At 37.3% G+C, this 19088-nt stretch overlaps 1 protein-coding gene across 2 annotated transcripts in view; it reads right to left on the bottom strand.

The window, feature by feature from the left end:
• tnmd (tenomodulin) overlaps positions 1–19088 on the bottom strand; it is a 73644-nt gene that overhangs the window by 7412 nt on the left and 47144 nt on the right. For both annotated transcript variants that reach the window (XM_053630455.1, XM_053630456.1), the window contains exons 4-6: positions 18054–18161; positions 7836–7995; positions 6885–6997 (exon numbers count right to left, since the gene is read on the bottom strand). In XM_053630455.1, coding sequence (XP_053486430.1) covers positions 6885–6997; positions 7836–7995; positions 18054–18161 — 381 coding nt within the window. The remainder of the gene's footprint in view (positions 1–6884; positions 6998–7835; positions 7996–18053; positions 18162–19088) is intronic.

Here is a 19088-nt window from a genome sequence, read left to right as displayed (position 1 = left end):
AAAGACAATTTTTGACAGCCTTACTTTTACCCTTATATTTACCAAGGGTGCCAGTATTAGTGGAGGGCACTGTGTATTTCATGTGTGTGTGTGTGTGTATATATATATATATATATATATATATATATAATGAGTACTTTATTGATCACATAAAGATATGCAGAGTGAAATTATTTTCTTCACATACATTAGTATGTCAGAAAGCTGGGGTCAGAGCACAAGTCAGCTATGATACAGCACCCCTGGAGCAGAGAGGGCTAAGGGCCTTGCTCAAGGGCCCAACAGTGGCAGCTTGGTAGTGCTGGGGCTTGAACCCCCGACCTTCTGATTAGTAACCCTGAGCCTTAACTGCTATATATATACTTCCATGGTCTTAAATAGGATTTTGTGATGTGACCATGATTTTCCCTCCAAATAATCCATCCATCCATCCAAAGAAATATAACTTGACTCAAGTACACTTTGGGTAGTTTTATAAATTGGCTGGTAATGTTAGTTAAGCATCCTGGAGAATCGACTATGGTTTTTCTGGAAACTTTGACTGTCACACTTACTTTTGTTTTTATGTTTTTTTTTTCATATCTGAAAAGTGGTGTAATATGTTGCTTTCTTTACTGACATACAAACATTTTTGTAACATTTCACTTTCTGTTGGAAAAGTAATGTTTGGAAATGTGGAAATCTATCACTTTTTTACTGACGCAAAACTGTAGAAGTCATAACATAAACAAGACAAAATTTGTATTTCAAATTTTAGGGTGCCTAAGACTTTGCAAAGTACTGTATGTGTACACCACAGTCAAAATGTTTCAACAATTGCATGAAATATGCTTTTTAATATTTGTAATATATATATATATAAATATAAATATATATATATATATATATATATATATATATATATATATATATATATATATATTTAAATTTGCCCTCTCAAAATCCTTATTTCTCAATGATCCATTTCTTTTGGAGTAATGTAAAATTAATTGTGAACTAATACCAGTAACTACCAAAACAAAAGTTTTGTAAATTACTCTCTGGCTAATTTAACATGTATTACTGATCGATGCTCTGATGGCCTATATAAGGGTTCTAATTAAGTTACAGCTGTACTGGCAACTCTGGTCTCAGCATTCCCCATCCAGATAATTCCCGATCATTATTATTATTATTATTATTATTATTATTATTACGATCCCGCCGGCAGATGGCGCTTAGGCTTGAGAGCATGCAAGTGCACGTGCTTGAAGTGCGCATGGACGCTAAAGCTGTGTCAAGTGTTGCCAGCTGTCGGCAATTAAGAGACTGGTTACTTAAACCCCTCGCGTTGCCCTGCACATCGCATGGCATTAAAGTATTGATGTAACGTAAAAGTAAAAGTGAAATAGAAATAGATTGAAATAGAGAAAGGACTAACAGAGAAGAAGATGGAATGATTAATGGTGCTAGGTTGTGATGTTGCCATGCCCTGTCTGTTTTCCTGTTTCTTAGCTTATGTCCTAGTTAAATGCTTCTGCCCTGTCATAGTCAAGAGTGTTTGTCATGCCAGTGTTAAGTGTTTGTGCAATGCTCTAGTTAAATGATGTGTTCATGCCATAATTAGAGGAGTGTTTCCTGCCTCATTTCTAGTTAAAGGAGAACTGTTTAAGTTAGTTAAATGTGGTAGAATTTCCACACCCTGTTTAGGTTTCATGTTCTTTGCTTGAGTTCGAGTTTATGTTTAGACCTGGTTTCCCGCCTCCTTGTGTGTTGACTTAAGTGGCAAATAAAGACTGTACTCATGTGCTTACTTCCTGTCTTGAGTCCTGTGTCGTGGTGGTGTTGTTGTTGTTGTTGTTATTATTATTATTATTATTATTATTATTATAAAAAATAATAATCTCTTTAATATGACTGCATTGGCAATTCTATTGCAAAAGGGCTAGAAAAGCATTTAGCTACTGGACACCCCAGTGCTGATATTTCTCTTTCATGTCTGAACTTTTACTTTGTCATGACAATTGCAATTTATGGCACACAACAATAGAAGGGGCCCAGCTTAAACAAATTAACCCTAGAGAACTAATATTTATAATGCAGCTCTTCATTACTATTCATTATGCATAACAATATGTTGTAATAAACCTGCTCAATTAAATAATTAGTTTCAGTTTAATTAGTTTTTGAAGGAACATCAAGATGACACTCTTATAATTAAAATAAAAGATTCCAGCCTGTGTGCAACATTTATGATGGATTGTCCTTACTCAACTCTTAACTTTGAACTTTCCTTTCCTCAGACCCATAATGTGGCTGTGGCTACTCAGAAAAGAGGGAGTGATAGGAGGAGGAGAGAAACGACAGGAATAAGAGGAGATAAGTTAGAGATAAGGAACAGATGGCAGATGATCATTAAGTAACAGAGGCAGGATATTATTAGCTCTGTTCTTGAATTTAGAAAAAGCATTTTTCTCTCACTAATTTTAAATCTGAATACAAAGTACCATAAGGTTAGACTAACTTAATTCCCCTAAAGGTATTTTTTACATACTGAAAAGTAGACATAAGTTCTTCCAGATACCCTTTTTAAAATGACTTTTATTAGTGGGTCCCCTCCAGATCCAAACATTTTTTACATTTTGCTTAAATATCAAATGTACAATTCCAAATTTCCAAACCTTTTTCTGTAACAGAACCCATGGGCTGTTGGGTTGAAGCCAGTATAAAAAAAAACAAGTAAATGATGAGCACATAGGGGTGAATACGTAGAAGGATATTTAAAAATCAGGTGATCAGAGGAGTATTTAAAGGAATGTTGAATATAACTTTGCATGATATAACGTTTGACCTTTCCAAAAACAGGTGGGATTATGATACTGCAGTGTCTCAGCTCAACCTACAATAGTGGGATTGTGAAACTGCCAGCCATTCAAATGTTTACATGATTTATTTCATTCCTTGCCTCATATTCTCATCTTATTTAGGCATGCCAGTATAAGTGGTAAACAGCTTACTCACATACCCAAGATTAACCAGAATACTCAGAAGTAGTATTGGCTGTATACTGAATTCACGTTCATAAATATATTTAGTAATGTATTCTGTACATGTACTGCATAAAAATTTTACTTTGTTAATTTTTTTTTAAAATCATCATACAATTTTACTATAGACACTGTTTTTTAGTATTACTGGTCAGCAGTTCTTTGTTATTTCTGGATGGTGAATTTGGAAAAATTATTGCATTTTACTCTTTACATAGAACCGTCAGGGATAGATGTGAATAGATTAGAAATGTGAGAAGACCAAATGACTCAAGCTGATTGAACAAACTTTTTTTTTTTACTAAACCATTAGTACTTTGGCTAATCTAGCCTAATTTAAACCAGATACTGTAATGAAATTACATCACTTTGCTTTGTTTGAACTTATTTTTTTTAACAGTGGCGCAGCCAGCAAAAGTACCAACATGCCTGACTTGTTATAGCGCATTAAAATGTCGAGAGAGAGAGAGAGAGAGAGAGTATCTTAACTGGGTTTGCTGTTGGTCTTGGCCACAGTGCCTGTATTTGCACATAGTACTTTGATTATATTTTAAAGCTTTGAACTTAGGACAGCGGCAATGCCAACATAATACAGTAGGTGAAAATGTGTATGTGTGTGTGTGTGTGTGTGTGTGGTTGTGTGTGTGGTGTGTGAGTGAGTTTGTGAATGAGTTAGTGAGTGAGTGAGATAATGAATGACCTGACCGATGCTTGTTTTCTGCTGTTTTGTGACAGTGTTGGGTCATGGTAAACAGGTGTACACAATACTACTGGCCAAAATAGGGCTACCAGGTAACTTACTGTTTCTGAATATATTAACAATATTAGTGCATTAGTTAGCAGAACAGAGTTTCCACAAACCAGAGGGCCAGATTGTCATGGTTGTGTCATGGTTGTGTCACCAGTTGCACTTATTAATGCTTTCTAGTGCACAATGCAAACATTTTTTCCAAAACATTACTGATTACAGATTTTGCATTCTGAATACGCAACTCGGTTACTTGTATCCTTTATGGCTCAACCATGCACATACCATATGCATTTCCTTGACCTTAACTTAAGGCAGATAGCACATTAGCTAATTAGCTAATAGACGATTGCCTGAGAAGGACCCATTTATTTGCTCTCCTGGGTAGGATGATCATTTGTATAAGGGTTAAATGAAATCTTGGCAAAAGGTAAATTGGGTAGAATTAATGCAGAGTGGTCTACTCCACTGTAATAGTGAAGCTAGGGTTGAGTGTCATGCCTTTGATCACCAGCTACACTTAGATGAAGTCAGAGAAGAGCCACTTAACCCTTTAGAACAGTGCAAGGAGATAGTGCCCTTGACTTGACTCTGTTTCATCTGACTACATTTTAATCTCCAGCAGCCAAAGACCCTTCTGAGACAACATAATGCTATTTGTCTGATTAAAAACACTGTTCAGCCGGTCAAAGCCACTGATCTATGAGGGATGCACACATGTCTCTTCTGCTACATAATACAAATGATGCAATTTGTCACTCTGATCTAAGTATTATTTTAATTTTGCCTAATGCCAACACATTAATATAACAATGGATACCATTATCATGTGTTCTCCAGGCAATCTTTTCATAGGGAGGGGAGTCACTGTGATTACTATCACAGCCAAGACACAAATACAGTAAACAATGATAAATATAATAAATAAGTCATAAAAGTATGGGAAAGCATGGTGATACCTATTCAGTTTGATTTATTAGTCTTACATATGCATGTAGGCAGTTACTGATTCATAAAGTTTGTCAGGTCTGGGTTCTTCAGGGTAGAGATTCATTATAGGATGAGCACAAACGATGCCAGTGCAGCAGTGATTATTTTATCTGGTACACACAGAAAGCTCCCAGCTGCATGAAAGCTGGAAGTTTTCAAGAAATAAGAATACTATGAATTATAATGAAATATGATCTAATGCACAATGAATAGTGATGTTCTTTAAAGGTAAATTAAAATAAGCTCATGTTTGAAACATCATGTTATATATATATATATATATATATATATATATATATATATATATATATATATATATATATATATATACACACACACACACACACACACACACATCACTGATCAGAAGTAAAATAGAACAAATGTCATTAATAAATTTGTTGTTCTGCTTCAAGTAGAAGTACAAAGAAGTACAAAATTCTTTTATATTTTACAAGATCCAGACAACCATATAAATAAATGCCATTTAACATGAACTGAATGCAAATTTGTATCATTCTGTCAGGGCACAACTTGCTGTCACTTATTGAATTTGCACACATCATAACTTATGTTTAATACAGTACATGCTACTCTGTTGCTCCTGATTACTGAATAATGTATGATTTCCTGCATGAAACAATTAGTACCATCACACACAAGTTTTTTAGAAGAATCTTTAAAAGGAACACTGTGGTGTCTAGTGCTTCTGTCAACTGCCCTTTGATAAAGCAGTGCAGAAAGTGAATACCCATCAGCCTAACCATAATATATATATAAGGTTTAGGGCAATCATGTTTAATCAATGATTTAGAAACCAGAATGAAAAAGTAGAAAAAAAAAAGTAATGTCACAGTGCATTCCACCTGCCACTGCATCAAGCACTATCATACACTCAAAAGTTGAGGGCTGATCAGGCTCACACTCAATCATCAGTGACTTATTCTGGGAATTTAGGTCAAGGACCATAATGCAATTTCTTCCAAGCTGTTGGATGATAGTTTCTTGTGTGAAAGTTATCCAGGGCTGTGCTGACATGAAACACAGCAGCATGACAGAAGTGGGGAAAGGTCAGCCTCATATGTCTTGGGCCATCTGTCACAGAAACTTTTATTATTATTTATAAAATGTGTGATGGTTATAGGACAACTGCATGAACATGATCCTGCCTGCAGCACCTAAAGATACTGATACTAGAAAGAAGGTGAAAGGAAATTCTCTTATATCATGTACTCTTATATTATGAACTCTATTAAGTCACCTTGGATACGGGGAATACTGGGTTATAGTTTCTGTTTGTGTGTCTCTGTGCTATCAAATACCTATGATGAATGTATATATTTAATTACAACTTTAAATAAGCTGATCAACTGCCATCCTTTCTTATAGCTGGCACATGTATTTTCTGTCTCTTGAAAAGACTTATTTTCATAGTGTGCTGTGTGTTTTGTCTATCTGTCTGGCCCCTGCACCAGTAGAAACCGTCCATGCACTGCCGTTATCAATGTGTATAAATACTTCTGCTCTGCATGAATAAAGTGGGATGTCTGTGTGAGCATGCATGAAGTCAGTGTGTGTTCATTTTAGACCCCCCCCCCCCCCCCAGGCCAGGCCCCAAACAGATGGGGACTGTTTCAAAGCATTTATGTATATATCATGTCTAAATACGTCAGGGTAATTTAATGATTGAACGTCTACTTTGCCTTTGAGGGAGAAAAATTTTAAGATTCATCTTGCCTAGATAATTAAAGGTTGGTTAATAAATATATATATGTTCATTAATGAGTGATCTTGGGAGGCGATCTTTGTACATCTCTTGCTGTATTAGAGGAAAAAAAATGCAAGGCAAGAAAGGCTCATGCAAAGGCTTTAGGGAACCATGCTGCCTTTGAAGGCTAAATATCCCTTTTCATTAAGTGGTAGACACTATGGGAGTGAACTGGCCTAGTTTAAATGAGATATATAGAGCATCTGATGCCCTGTGGTCTACATAGACTGCTTTAAATTTGAAATAGGGAAGTCCAGTTAATGACCAATTTATATGAAAAAAGAAATCATGAATATCAAGTTCAGTGGTCTGAGCATGTCTCTTCACACAGTGCCTCAAAGCTCCAACTTACATAGTCATTTACTGGCAATTCATCCATGACGTCCCTGGCCTGACGTACTGCATGAGCCTGTGTGTCTAGGGTGTCCTGCATTTTTACATCCTCCACGTCACTGAACGTAGCATCTGGAACAAAGAGAGACAGACAAATTAATGTGCATCTAAAATTATTGTAGGCTACAATTTCAGTAATCTTCCTAGGGTAGACTTAATAGTGATAGTACTGATTCTCTACTACATAGGTGAGTTCACTGCTCCCATGTCAATTAACAGACAATGTTTAACATGAGTATTAAAACAAACAAAGATGATGATAAGTTTGACACAGATCTTCTTAGTAGTGACTAGCTTATCTCTTGCTTTTGTCTGTACCAGACAACTGAAAATCATGCAGTGGAAAGAGACAACATGGAAAAAGCCAGGTGAAAACATTTGCCTCAAATGTCTGTTCACTTTTCAAGTTTAGTTTTTAACAAGGTCTCATAACAATGTCTTTGTGGAAGCAGGGGTGTGCTCAAGCACCAGTTTGTGGATGGAGGGTGAAGCCGGAGAAGGTGAGTGGTGAGGAATGCACACTTGGGGGGGATTTTATTAATGAATGTTCTGTGTTGCAGTGAAATGGTGCGAGGGTTAAAAGGGGAGAGACACATGTGTGCTTTGTGTTTTGTTTGTGTGCTTTCTGTTTGAGTTTGGTTCATGGTTAAACTTTCCATTGATGTTCAACTGGTTCCTGCCCCCTCCTTGCCCATTTTTGAATCATGTTATCGTGGTGCCAAAACCCGGGAAGGAGGAGGTGGGAACACATGTGTCTCTCTCTCCCTTGAGGTGCTCATCTCCCCCCTTTTTACCCTTGCATCTTCTCACTGTGCATTCCTCACCATGCACCCTCTCCGGCTCTACCCTCCATTCACAAACCAGCACTTTGAGCACACCCCCTAGTCCACTACTGGTCCACTACAAGTACCTCTAAGAGGAGATAGGTGTATCCAGTGGATGGGCAGTTCTTGGCATATTTCCCAAATCTTGGAGTTTTGCAAAAATGCTCTGTTATTGATAGGCTGCTTAGCAGGGATCCAAACATAAGAGTCCACCATCTGCATATCCACCTCTCCAGGTTCATCAACCTGCAGACAAGATATCAATTACATTTATTCTCAGCCTCTCTTTATAGGCCCAACCTGGAAACATGTGTAGACTGTGCTTCATTCATTTATCCTACATATCATACATATCCTAATTACCAGTAATGCCTGTAATATACCATTTGATCTCTATAAGACTATAGCAGCTTTTTCCAGCACTATTCCATTTTTTAAATGTCAAACATTTTTGTACCCCCTTTTCAGGTAGTACTTGCAATCTAATTGTGTTGGAAAAGGTAAAAGAAGTTTTTAAATTTACATTAATGATGTAATTTTGTGGGCAGGGGAGACATTATGCAGTTTAGCAATATGCCGACCAAGCAGTATTAACATATTTAATTTGTTGATATTGTAGTTCATAAGATATAAAGAACACTAGTATCACTTAATGATTCACCTAATGAAGGAAGGCATGTCAATTCTATCTAATGATGATGTATGAAGTACTTTGTGCAATGTAATTCCATAGAATATTTACTTTCTTTTACCTCTGTATGTGTAATCTAAAAAAAAAAAAAATCAGTTTCCTTAATTAGCCAAGAGAACAGAGGCTCATATGATAAATGCTTTTACAAGGTGATTTATTTTCAATCTAATGCTTAATTGCATATTAGTTAAGCTTGATGTAGAGTGCTGGGGCTAAAGCTTGAGGTACCATTTATATTAGGTCACATTTCCCTTTCCTCTGTTCATTTTCATCCCACTGCTTAGGCTCTATTAAAAGTCATTTTTGGGGCCCAATCTTGTTTGTTGCGAATTGACACTACATATCAGTGTGGAAAGATAGAAGCCACACAAGTTCTACTTTATTAAAAACACCATCCACTGTATCATTTTTGACTCTTATCATCCTCCTCTAACTCCTCATTTCCCAGTATCGCCCTACACTAATGATGACTCAGAGGACAGCTTGTGCAGAGCTGCAGAAGCTGCTGTTTTAAAGCTGAAATTAAAAGTAATACATTAGCACTTACAACCCCCAAACCAATCCCCCATCCCCTCCCCCCACCCCTAAATTGGGTCTCCTAATTGCTCAAGCAAAGCACACCGCCCTCATAAAGAAATAGAGGTTAGCCTGCTGGTCCTGCAACATGACTTTTACTTTATATTTGAGAAATTACACCAAAAACTCAAAGGGGGATTGTATCTTGGGTTTTAGGTACATTTTACATTTGCCTAGTTTACACTTACAATTTGTTCATCCCCTAATGGGAAGAATAGTAATAAGCATGCTCGCCCTTGTCTAACCAGACCTCATAATAAATACTGTATACTCTCAATGTCAGTGCTCAGAATAAACTTTTTCAAATAGACATTTTGGAATTCTCCATAATTTTAGATATGTATAAGTATACAACTTCAAACAAACAATGATATACTGTATTGTATAAGATATACTTTATAATTTATAATACAGGGTGGCTTAAAAGTCTCCATGCAGTCATAAGATAAGATATACTTTTATTGTCCCTGAAAGAAAATTTGTTTTGGACTCTCTGTCCGTTCTGCAGTTTTACTAAACAAAATAACACAACACGATAGCACAAAATAACAATAAAATAAACATCTCTCAACACATACGTTCATGCAACACAACACATGCTCTCATATACACAAGACAGATACATATGTAAATACCCTCATTCACTCATTCATGTCTACTCACAATGGTGGATAACGCCTGCGTTATAAATTATATTTTATATTATAAATATAAAATATTGCCCAGTCCATATAGACTACATTGCACAAATAACATATTGCATAACCTAAGTAGCCTATCCCTTATGGCCAACACCTACATTACATGCATACTAGCGCTGGAGAAGCTTAATGGACATAGGCACACATTAAATGTTTATATCGGCTCAGCTGGCACTTTGGGACCCTGAATCTTCTACCAGAGTGTAAAAGCTGAAATTCTGGGTAAAGTATGTGGGTCGGATCAGACACTATTTTTTTCTGCCTGTCTAATAACTCACTGCTCATAGATTATCTGAAGGGGTGAATGGTTTTTAACCCCCATAATCTTCATAGCTGTCTGTACCTGACAGGCGATCTGTGATTTGGACTGCACCTTCAGGTTACCATACCAGGCAGTAATACCATATCTTAAAATACTCTCTAATATTGCATGGTAAAACAACAACATACATTCAATAAGTACATACAATAAGTACACCCCATGAAAATTGTTGGCTTTTTTGACATATTTGGACAAGCAAACATTTGATAATCTTTGAAACAGTGCCTATTAATGAAGTTGATATACTTGAACAAAACCACAAGGATAATTAGGTTTTACAATCATTTATTTAACAGAAATATCAACAGATGTGATATTCTTCTGTGGAAAAAGTAAGTACACCCTAGACCTCAGAAGCTAGTATTTTTTTTTATCCCTTTAGCAGAAATAACTTCTTGTAGGGGGCGCACTAAGGGCGCTTAGTGGTTAGCACGTTCGCCTCACACCGCCGGGGTCAGGGTTCAATTCCCGCGGCTCTGTGTGTGCGGAGTTTGCATGTTCTCCCCGTGCTGCGGGGGTTTCTTCCGGGTACTCCGGTTTCCTCCCCCAATCCAAATCACATGCATGATTGGCATGTCTAAAGTGTATGAATGTGTGTGTGATTGTGTGCCCTGTGATGGACTGGCACCCTGTCCAGGGTGTACCCCGCCTTGTGCCCGATGCTCCCTGGGATAGGCTCCAGGCTCCCCCGTGACCCTGAAAAGGAGTAAGCGGTTGTGGATGGATGGATGAACTTCTTGTAGGAATTTTGCATAGAGATGCACCGATAATAACCAATAATCAATATCGGCCGATAAAGGCAATTTATCACACTACACTGAAAACCCTAATAAGTTGACTGAACTCAATTGATTGAGTAAACGTGTTCCCTCAATTTAATTGAGTAATGGGGTCTCCCAAAACTTGTATATTTAAGTTCACTTAACTTGGCACTCATGTAGACTGTATTTAAATTGTTAAGTTCACCAAACTTGGTGTTTATATAGTGTACTTAAACAATTAAGTTCATTTAACTTGGTGTTAGTTTCAAGTGTACTCAACTTGAAAATTCAGCTGAAATAAAAAAAAAATTATAACTTAAATCAAATTGTCTTTATTACTTTTTTTTTTTTTTATAAAGTTTTTATTACTTTTGACTGTTTAAGCTTTGTGCAAACATACCAAACTGAAAAAAAAACATACTAAACAGCATATTAAATGTCTTTATTGACCAATATTAATTGACCAATATTCACAATATTAATGAAATTACATTACACACTATACTGTAATGGAAATGGCTCACAAACACACTGTACAGAACTGAACAGTTGGTAACAATATTAACAATGTCCCACATTAACTACTTTACAACATCAATGGAAGAACTCTGTGCACTTAAACAATTTAAAATTGTTTTATAATTTTTATCCTTCATTTATGGATAATGAAGTAAATCAAGGGAAAACAAATTGCTTACAATTATGTTAATATATATTGAGTATGTAAATGTAACAATGCTGACTCAAAATCTGCAAGAATGAGACCTAAAAAATTTTCTTAAACTAAAAGCTGGTTTGCCAAAGACTGTACTTTAGCATGTACTTTATGCAAGGAGTTGGGGGGCTGAAGACTGGTGTCTTCCAATAAGATTCCCACTGGCACATCAAGGATAGAGTTGCGATGATCAGACACCTCGTGAAGAACCGGGTATAAATATTATGAGTATTGTGATCATGCATCAAAGGTTGACCATCAATGCATGTTTATCAGAATGCTCACTAAATCTATCAAACACACAAATCAATTATATTGACAAAAAATATGAGCGACATACTACCAAATTTAGTACAAAGCAAAATTATATTGTATATATCATAAGTATACATATAAATTTATGCAAATATACATTCTCCCTGCAAAGCACTTGGCATACACTTTTAAAAGGATGCAGTACAAATAAAGTTTATTAATTTGAAGACTTGGATGAACTTTCAAACTACTGATGGAGTTGAACATACAAAAACAGTCATGGTGTAGGCATGGAAAAGGTACAGTTTTTGTATGACCCCCATGTTTCAAATGATAATGTTTGAGAAGTTCCCCTCTTTTCTCAGAGATAAAAATGCAAGGCTAACATTTCAACATGTTCTTGTCTCATACTACCTGTAATATAAAAACAATTGAATATATTAACGTTAACAAAGTCAAAGCTAAAACATAATAAAGAAAATTCAATTATAATTTATTCGAATTTAAATTAGAATTAAACAACGTTATTCAAAATATGCTAAAACCAGCAAATAAAAGTCTCTGGCTTTAAAAAGTGACAAACATGCTGTAAGGTAGATCAACATAAATTTAGCTATTAAATAGCTAGATCGCTCTGTAGATAATTACTGGTGACATCTGTGATTTCACAGACTATGACTACATTTACGTGGACAGCAGTAATCTAATTATTGACCTTACTCTGAGCAAGACAATATTGTGGTTAAAGTGTTTACATGAGTCACTTTTAGAATATTCCTTTCATGTTCCCGTTTTACATGTTATAGAACATAGTTTGATCAACAGCACACGTCATTACGTCGCCACGCCATCCGACGTCCCTCCAGAATTTCATGTATTAACATAAGTTCGTCTTCGTTATGGTACGTATACTGTTTTGGGTGTTTTTATTTAAAATTTTTACAAACGCTTCAAGTGCGTTTAATTATTTGTCATGCTATACGTGCAAATAGACAACTGCTTGAAACTGTAGGCTGTGTCCCAAATCGCGTACTTACCTACTATATAGTAGCCGAGATACATGTATTTCTCCTACTACAGGCCTATAGTTGGCAAGTATGCGGTTTGGGATGCAGCCGTGCTCTCTTGTTTGCCGTAAAACGGTTGAGCACTGCCGTGTGTGATCGTGTCCTGTCGGAAAATGCGGTGAAAACTCTCAAATGACATTAATAATGTGATTAAGGTGTTTACATGTCTGTAATACACGTCGATAATGCGAGTAAAACAGGAGTACTCCACATGTCTTAATTCAGTTTGTGTTTACTTCGAGTATAACCTTAATCGGATTAAGGTAATTAAAAATTGCTGTTTACATGGTAGTTTCTTAATCAGAATATTGTCTTAATCGGGTTAATATTGGATTATTGTTGTCCATGTAAACGCACTGAATGAAACAGCACTAATTGTTCTCAGCTATAGCTGCCATGTTCTTTCTCAAAACAACCTATTAACCTATGATTAATATTTTACTAAATATTTGAGGTTCACAAACTTATTTTATATTTTGACTTATTTCTCAATTATACCTATCAAAATCGTCGTTAATTAATGGCGACATTGGTAAAGTTTGACCGACAAAAATACTAATGGTCTCAGCAGTAGCTGCCATGTTCTTTCTCACAGAAATACACAATTAAATTAGGATTAAGTTTATTAACTTATATGCTTAAATATTTCAAGTCACATAAAGAATGATTTGATATCTCAGTTATCATACCATCTCAAAACCATCATTAAAAAATATCGTTGATTAATGGCTACGTTAGCAAAGTTCGACCGGGAATCATTTGTAATTATGGCTGCGTTGTCCTTTATTATAAATGCACAATTAGGAATTTAACAAACATTTCACTATTAAAAGTAACACAAAATAAGTTTATATCAACATAATAAGTTCACTTACTTAAAATGGCACACGATGAAAAACTCCCTTCTTGAACTTCACACTGAAACCGGTAGCAGCAACCACCAGACTAGATGAAGAGGAACGCCTTTTGTAATTATCTAACCAATCAGTGCATTAGGTCTCTTGTTGCCAGGCAGAACTCCTTGCACGGCCAATCACATCAAAGGAAGACCAACGTGAGCTATTTTAATGAATCATCATTTGCAGAAGCATGCACTTTGACACCAACAGCTGCAAGATTTACTAGCAGATCCGGTGATGAAATTTTGGGGTTCTGGGAGACTTCTTTTTGCGTGAGATTTTCCTTAGAGTGGAATGATGTATTTCAAATAATTTGTAGATCTTTTTAAATCCCTTGCCAGACTCACAGACATCCACAACCTTTTTCCTGAAGGCCTTAAAGAACTCTTTAGATCTTGGCATGATGACACAACACATCTCAATAGCAAAAGGAACACCAGACACTAGATATTGTCATGTATCAAGAAACTCTGGACTCCACTTCCCATCAGCCACTGCACTGCACTAGCTGTCACATGACCACCTGCACCTGACTCACGTTTTGTTAATGAGCACTCGTGTGTGTATATATATTCCTTGTCTGCACTGTTTGCTTGTCTTTCATTGTCCTAGACTCTTGTCGTTCGTGTCTCGGTGTTTTGTGGCATGCCATGGTGTTATTCCAAGTTGTCTTAGTGTCTTTTTTTCATAGTATGTTTGTTTCAATAAATGTCATTATCTGCACTTGCTTCTGGCTCAACCTCGATATGTGACAGAATGAAAGACCCTTTATCAGAGGCATCAAATCACCAAGATGGACGCCTGGTTTGCAGCATATGAGGAGTGGTATAGAGGACTATTGGAGCAGGGAAGAAGGACAGATGAACTACTCGCTCAAAATAACCGCATGCTAGGACTGCCGCAGCCGGACAGACCATGCACCAGGCCACACCCGGCGTTCATAAAGGACTACGCCATGCCACGCCGACAGGAGGGGGAATCTGTGGTCAGGGCTGAGACCAACTCCCACCCTCCCTCCCCTATTATGGCTCTCGTTCAACCTTCATGTTCAGTGGAGGACGTCACTCTGCCTCCATGTTCCGTGAGAGACGTCGCTCCATCTCCTACCGGACTCAAGAATTCCCCACTGTTCAGCTACCTCAAGGTCGCTCTGCCTTCCTGCTCGGCTGAGGTCGTCGCTCTGCCTTCCTGCTCGGCTGAGGTCGTCGCTCTGCCTTCCTGCTCGGCTGAGGTCGTCGCTCTGCCTTCCTGCTCCGCTGAGGTCGTCGCTCTGCCTTCCTGCTCGGCTGAGGTCGTCGCTCTGCCTCCATGTTCCGCTAAAGACGTCGCTCCTTTTCTTTGCTTCTCTCAGTATGTCGCTCCCCCTTCCTGCTCCACAGAGGACATCGTTCACCCCTCATGCTCCGCGGAGAGCATCGTTCCTCCCTTGGGCCTCGCGGAGAACCTCGCTCCTCTCCCTGGAGCCTCGCGGAGAACCTCGCTCCCCTCTCCTGTCCCGTGGAGGAAGTCGCCCTGCTTTCATGTTCTGGCAAGGACGTCGCCCCGCTTTCATGTTCTGCCGAGGAAGTATCTCTGCCTCCCTGTGCCGTTGTGGAAGCCGCTCGGCCTCCTGGTTTTGCTGGGGACATCTTGCCCAGGGGGCCAGGACCACCAGATAGAGAACGTATAATTTTGGGCGCTCCGGGAGTAGCGCCCTTGGGGGAGGGTTCTGTCATGTATCAAGAAACTCTGGACTCCACTTCCTATCAGCCACTGCACTGCACTAGCTGTCACATGACCACCTGCACCTGACTCACGTTTTGTTAATGAGCACGTGCGTGTGTGCGTGTGTGTAGTCCTTGTCTGCACTGTTTGCTTGTCTTTCGTTGTCCTAGACTCTTGTCGTTCGTGTCTCGGTGTTTTGTGTCATGCCACAGTGTTATTCCAAGTTGTCTTAGTGTCTTTGTTTCATAGTACGTTTGTTTCAATAAATGTCATTATCTGCACTTGCTTTTGGCTCAACCTCGATACGTGACAGATATGAGAGTGGTATAAATAAGATAGCTTCCACATGCACTCCCTAAGCAGGTTCTGATCACTGGCACCCAATCTTGATTATCTAATTATAATTGTATGAATTTGAAGGTGTTATAAATGTAGGGGTGTATTTACTTTTTCCATGTACATACTTTTTCCATTTACTTTTTTTTCTGTTAATTTAAATTGTGAAAATGACTACAAATTGTCAATTGTATGTCATTTGATAGTGTATCAACTTTATTAATAGGTACTGTTTTGAAGAGGATCAAGTGTTTGCTTATCCAAATATGTAAACAAAAGCCAACGATTTCCCTGCGGTGTACATATTTTCACATGACTGTACATAACAAAATGTAACTTTATTTACAAAACGTCCTCTACATGATTGCCATTTCTTTGTAAACACACACAGAGTCATCTCTCCTACTCATGATGTACTTGGGTTAACACATCTGGCTGTATGCATGTAATTGCATGTCCATCACAACCTTGCAACAGCTTCCTGTTCCACCCATGAGAATGATTTCAATACATTCTTCTTTTGTCAAAGGCATTCTTAAAGACTATGTGAAAAAGATATACATAATATAAACTAAGTATGAAACATTTAGGAAGACTTTTTGCTAAAAAGTGTTAATTTTCCCTATGTATGGAGACTTTTGGGACATGCTATAGTTTATTGTCTTATAGAGAATGAATTAATATAAAACACTGATGCACTGGCTCTGCCATAAACATGACTACGATTTCATCAGTTGCATTTAGGCTGTGAGCAACTGGAGGGAAACTCTGGCATTACTTCTTTCATCATTTGCTTCAATAAGATTTGGAATTGTAAAAAAAAATAAAATAAATAAATACTGGCAGAAAACTAGTCAGATTTTTCACCTGGATGTATGTGGAGGCTGTCTTATTTCCTTATCAACAGTGAGCAGGTTCTTCTTAGCCTGTATTGTTTTGCCAAGCAGCAGTGCGGATAGGGAATGCAGCTGCCTGCCCTATGGACTGCACTAGCAGCTAATAATGCTAGTGTTAATCCATACTTACTTTACAATTTCAACACCCCTCTCTCTTTGACACTATCTCTAGGTAGCTTTCTCCATCCCACTCACTCAGTCTCCCTTTCTTTTTCTCCCTGGTAGCACATTGGCAGTTGATTCCTCAATGTTTTTGCCAGGTTTATTTCACTCTTGCAAGTTTAAGACAGAGTAGTAGTGTTAACTAATGACATTTTGATTACCATTCCATGAGAAAGTTCACAACCTAAGTATATTCTAACAAAATATTAATCTGTGTCCTTATTTCAATTAGAGATCTTAGTTTAGTTTTGGAAGAATTCGTGTTGATAGTACAGTTTTCTGTAATCCTGCATGATCTCTCTCTCTCTCTTTGTCCCTGTTTCTTACTCTCTCAATAAGACTGAACTGAAGTCTAACTAGGTTTCACAATGTGTGAAAAGAAGAAAATGGCAGTGACATATGGTGCTTGCCTCATAATTTGTGTCTGTAAACATGAATTACAGCCATTAAAATATGAGCCAGAAGAATTGCCTGCTGTTTTTCTTTTTTGTCTATAATACCTTCTGCTCATAGAGTCAAAAAGGATATGTTGTGGCTTGAAATGACAATGGATCTGCTTATCTTCACTACAGTGCAGATAAGGAAGGTGCAAGGAGTTTCACTCCTTAATGGTAAATGTGAAGCTTGAGATGGCTGAGACTAAAACCATATCTAAAAGAGACTCCAATACAGAGCACACTGCCTGTTATTTTCTGTCTGATTGAAAGAATTTGAGCATCACAGACAGCCATTAGGTCCCAAGAAAGAAATGAATCACTTCAACCCTGAGTCAAGTGAAATTTACGGTGCAAACATCTTCAAATACCATTTTAATGGCTTACCTTTCTGAAGGACCTCACTCTTTCCTTGAGGCTATTTGGGCTGAGCCTTCAGAAGAGATGATTAAAAATTAATATTAGCTCAGGATTGACGGCAAACACCATTTGATGTGTGCCACAAAGGAGTTATGAGATTGTGGACTTTCTGATAGTTTCATGCGCACTGGAGACCCAAGTTTACACTTTTGTGAAAAATGCTGGAGGCAAGATGAAAGCCAAAGCATGGAAGTGTGTTTGAGGAAAACTGAGAAAAAGAGGGTGGGGTTGATATAGACTACATTTATTTTTGTGGCTATGGGATCTGATCTGCTTATTATTATTCTTATTGCAGAAATTTATGTTGTTTGCCATTAGGAGCACATTAGCAGATACAGAGCATACAGATCTGGTGTACAACATACCTCATAATCTGCCTTCTTCAGGTCTACTTTTGGCAGTTTGGGCAGCTCCCTGGTCTGAGTCCTGATGTAGCATCTTTGATGTTTGGCAAAATGGATACCCGTCAGTCCCTTCACAAAATATAATAAAATTAATGTAAAAAATTTGTCATGATTATAAAATGATATGATCTGTGGGAAAAAGCCATTTGGTCTCTAGACTGCAAATTTAAACCAATTTGAGCACAACTGTGACAATGAATCAATCATTATGGTTAAGTATGTGGTTTGTATTTACAGCTTTTCTTACAATTTCATTCAAATGAAATTGAATTCTTTTCTGTTTCAGATTGTTCATCACTGCACTTTTTGAAGTATATCTTCTCAAGTGTGTGCACTACATTGCAGAGATATGTACCTCTGTACAAACTCTTGTATATTTGTAGCATATATCTGTCCTTTTGTTGGTTTATGCAGGCAAATTCACTCTATTTAATATATAATATCCGAGTTATATATCTGTGTGTTTTATATTCTTTTGATTGTAATTTTTAAATCTTACTTTAGCTTGCTAAAATTGCTATGAATTTTACATGAGTTTGGTTTGCCCCAAACCTATAAGAGTAACTAACAAATCTGCAGAAGCAATTTTCTAGACAACAAAAGGATGCCAGGGTAGCATTATTGCAGATAAACAAAAATCATCTCATTGAGAAGCTTTTTCCAGAGTACCCCTCATGGCCTGTCATATAAAAATAATTAATTTTTATCCCCATCTGAAAAGAGGAAAACAATGCTCTATATTTTTCAGGAACTCTGCCAGAATATAAGCTTATTTTCAGACTTGGATTTCATCTGTGTTCAGAAATGATTTGTGTTTCTCTCACACCAGAACTGGTCACTACAAGTGACCATGTGCCATTTTTTATAGCCTCAGCATGAAAAAATGTTTTTTTTTTTTTAAATAAATAAATAAATAAATAAAAAGTAGTAGTTTTAAAAGTGTTGGTTGGTTTGGCTTATGATTTCTGCTGACATAGAACTGGTAAACAGCCTGGG

The sequence above is a fragment of the Ictalurus furcatus genome, chromosome 8, assembly GCF_023375685.1.
Source record: "Ictalurus furcatus strain D&B chromosome 8, Billie_1.0, whole genome shotgun sequence".
NCBI classification, from domain to species: Eukaryota; Metazoa; Chordata; class Actinopteri; order Siluriformes; family Ictaluridae; genus Ictalurus; species Ictalurus furcatus.
This window is presented reverse-complemented; position numbering and strand designations above follow the sequence as displayed.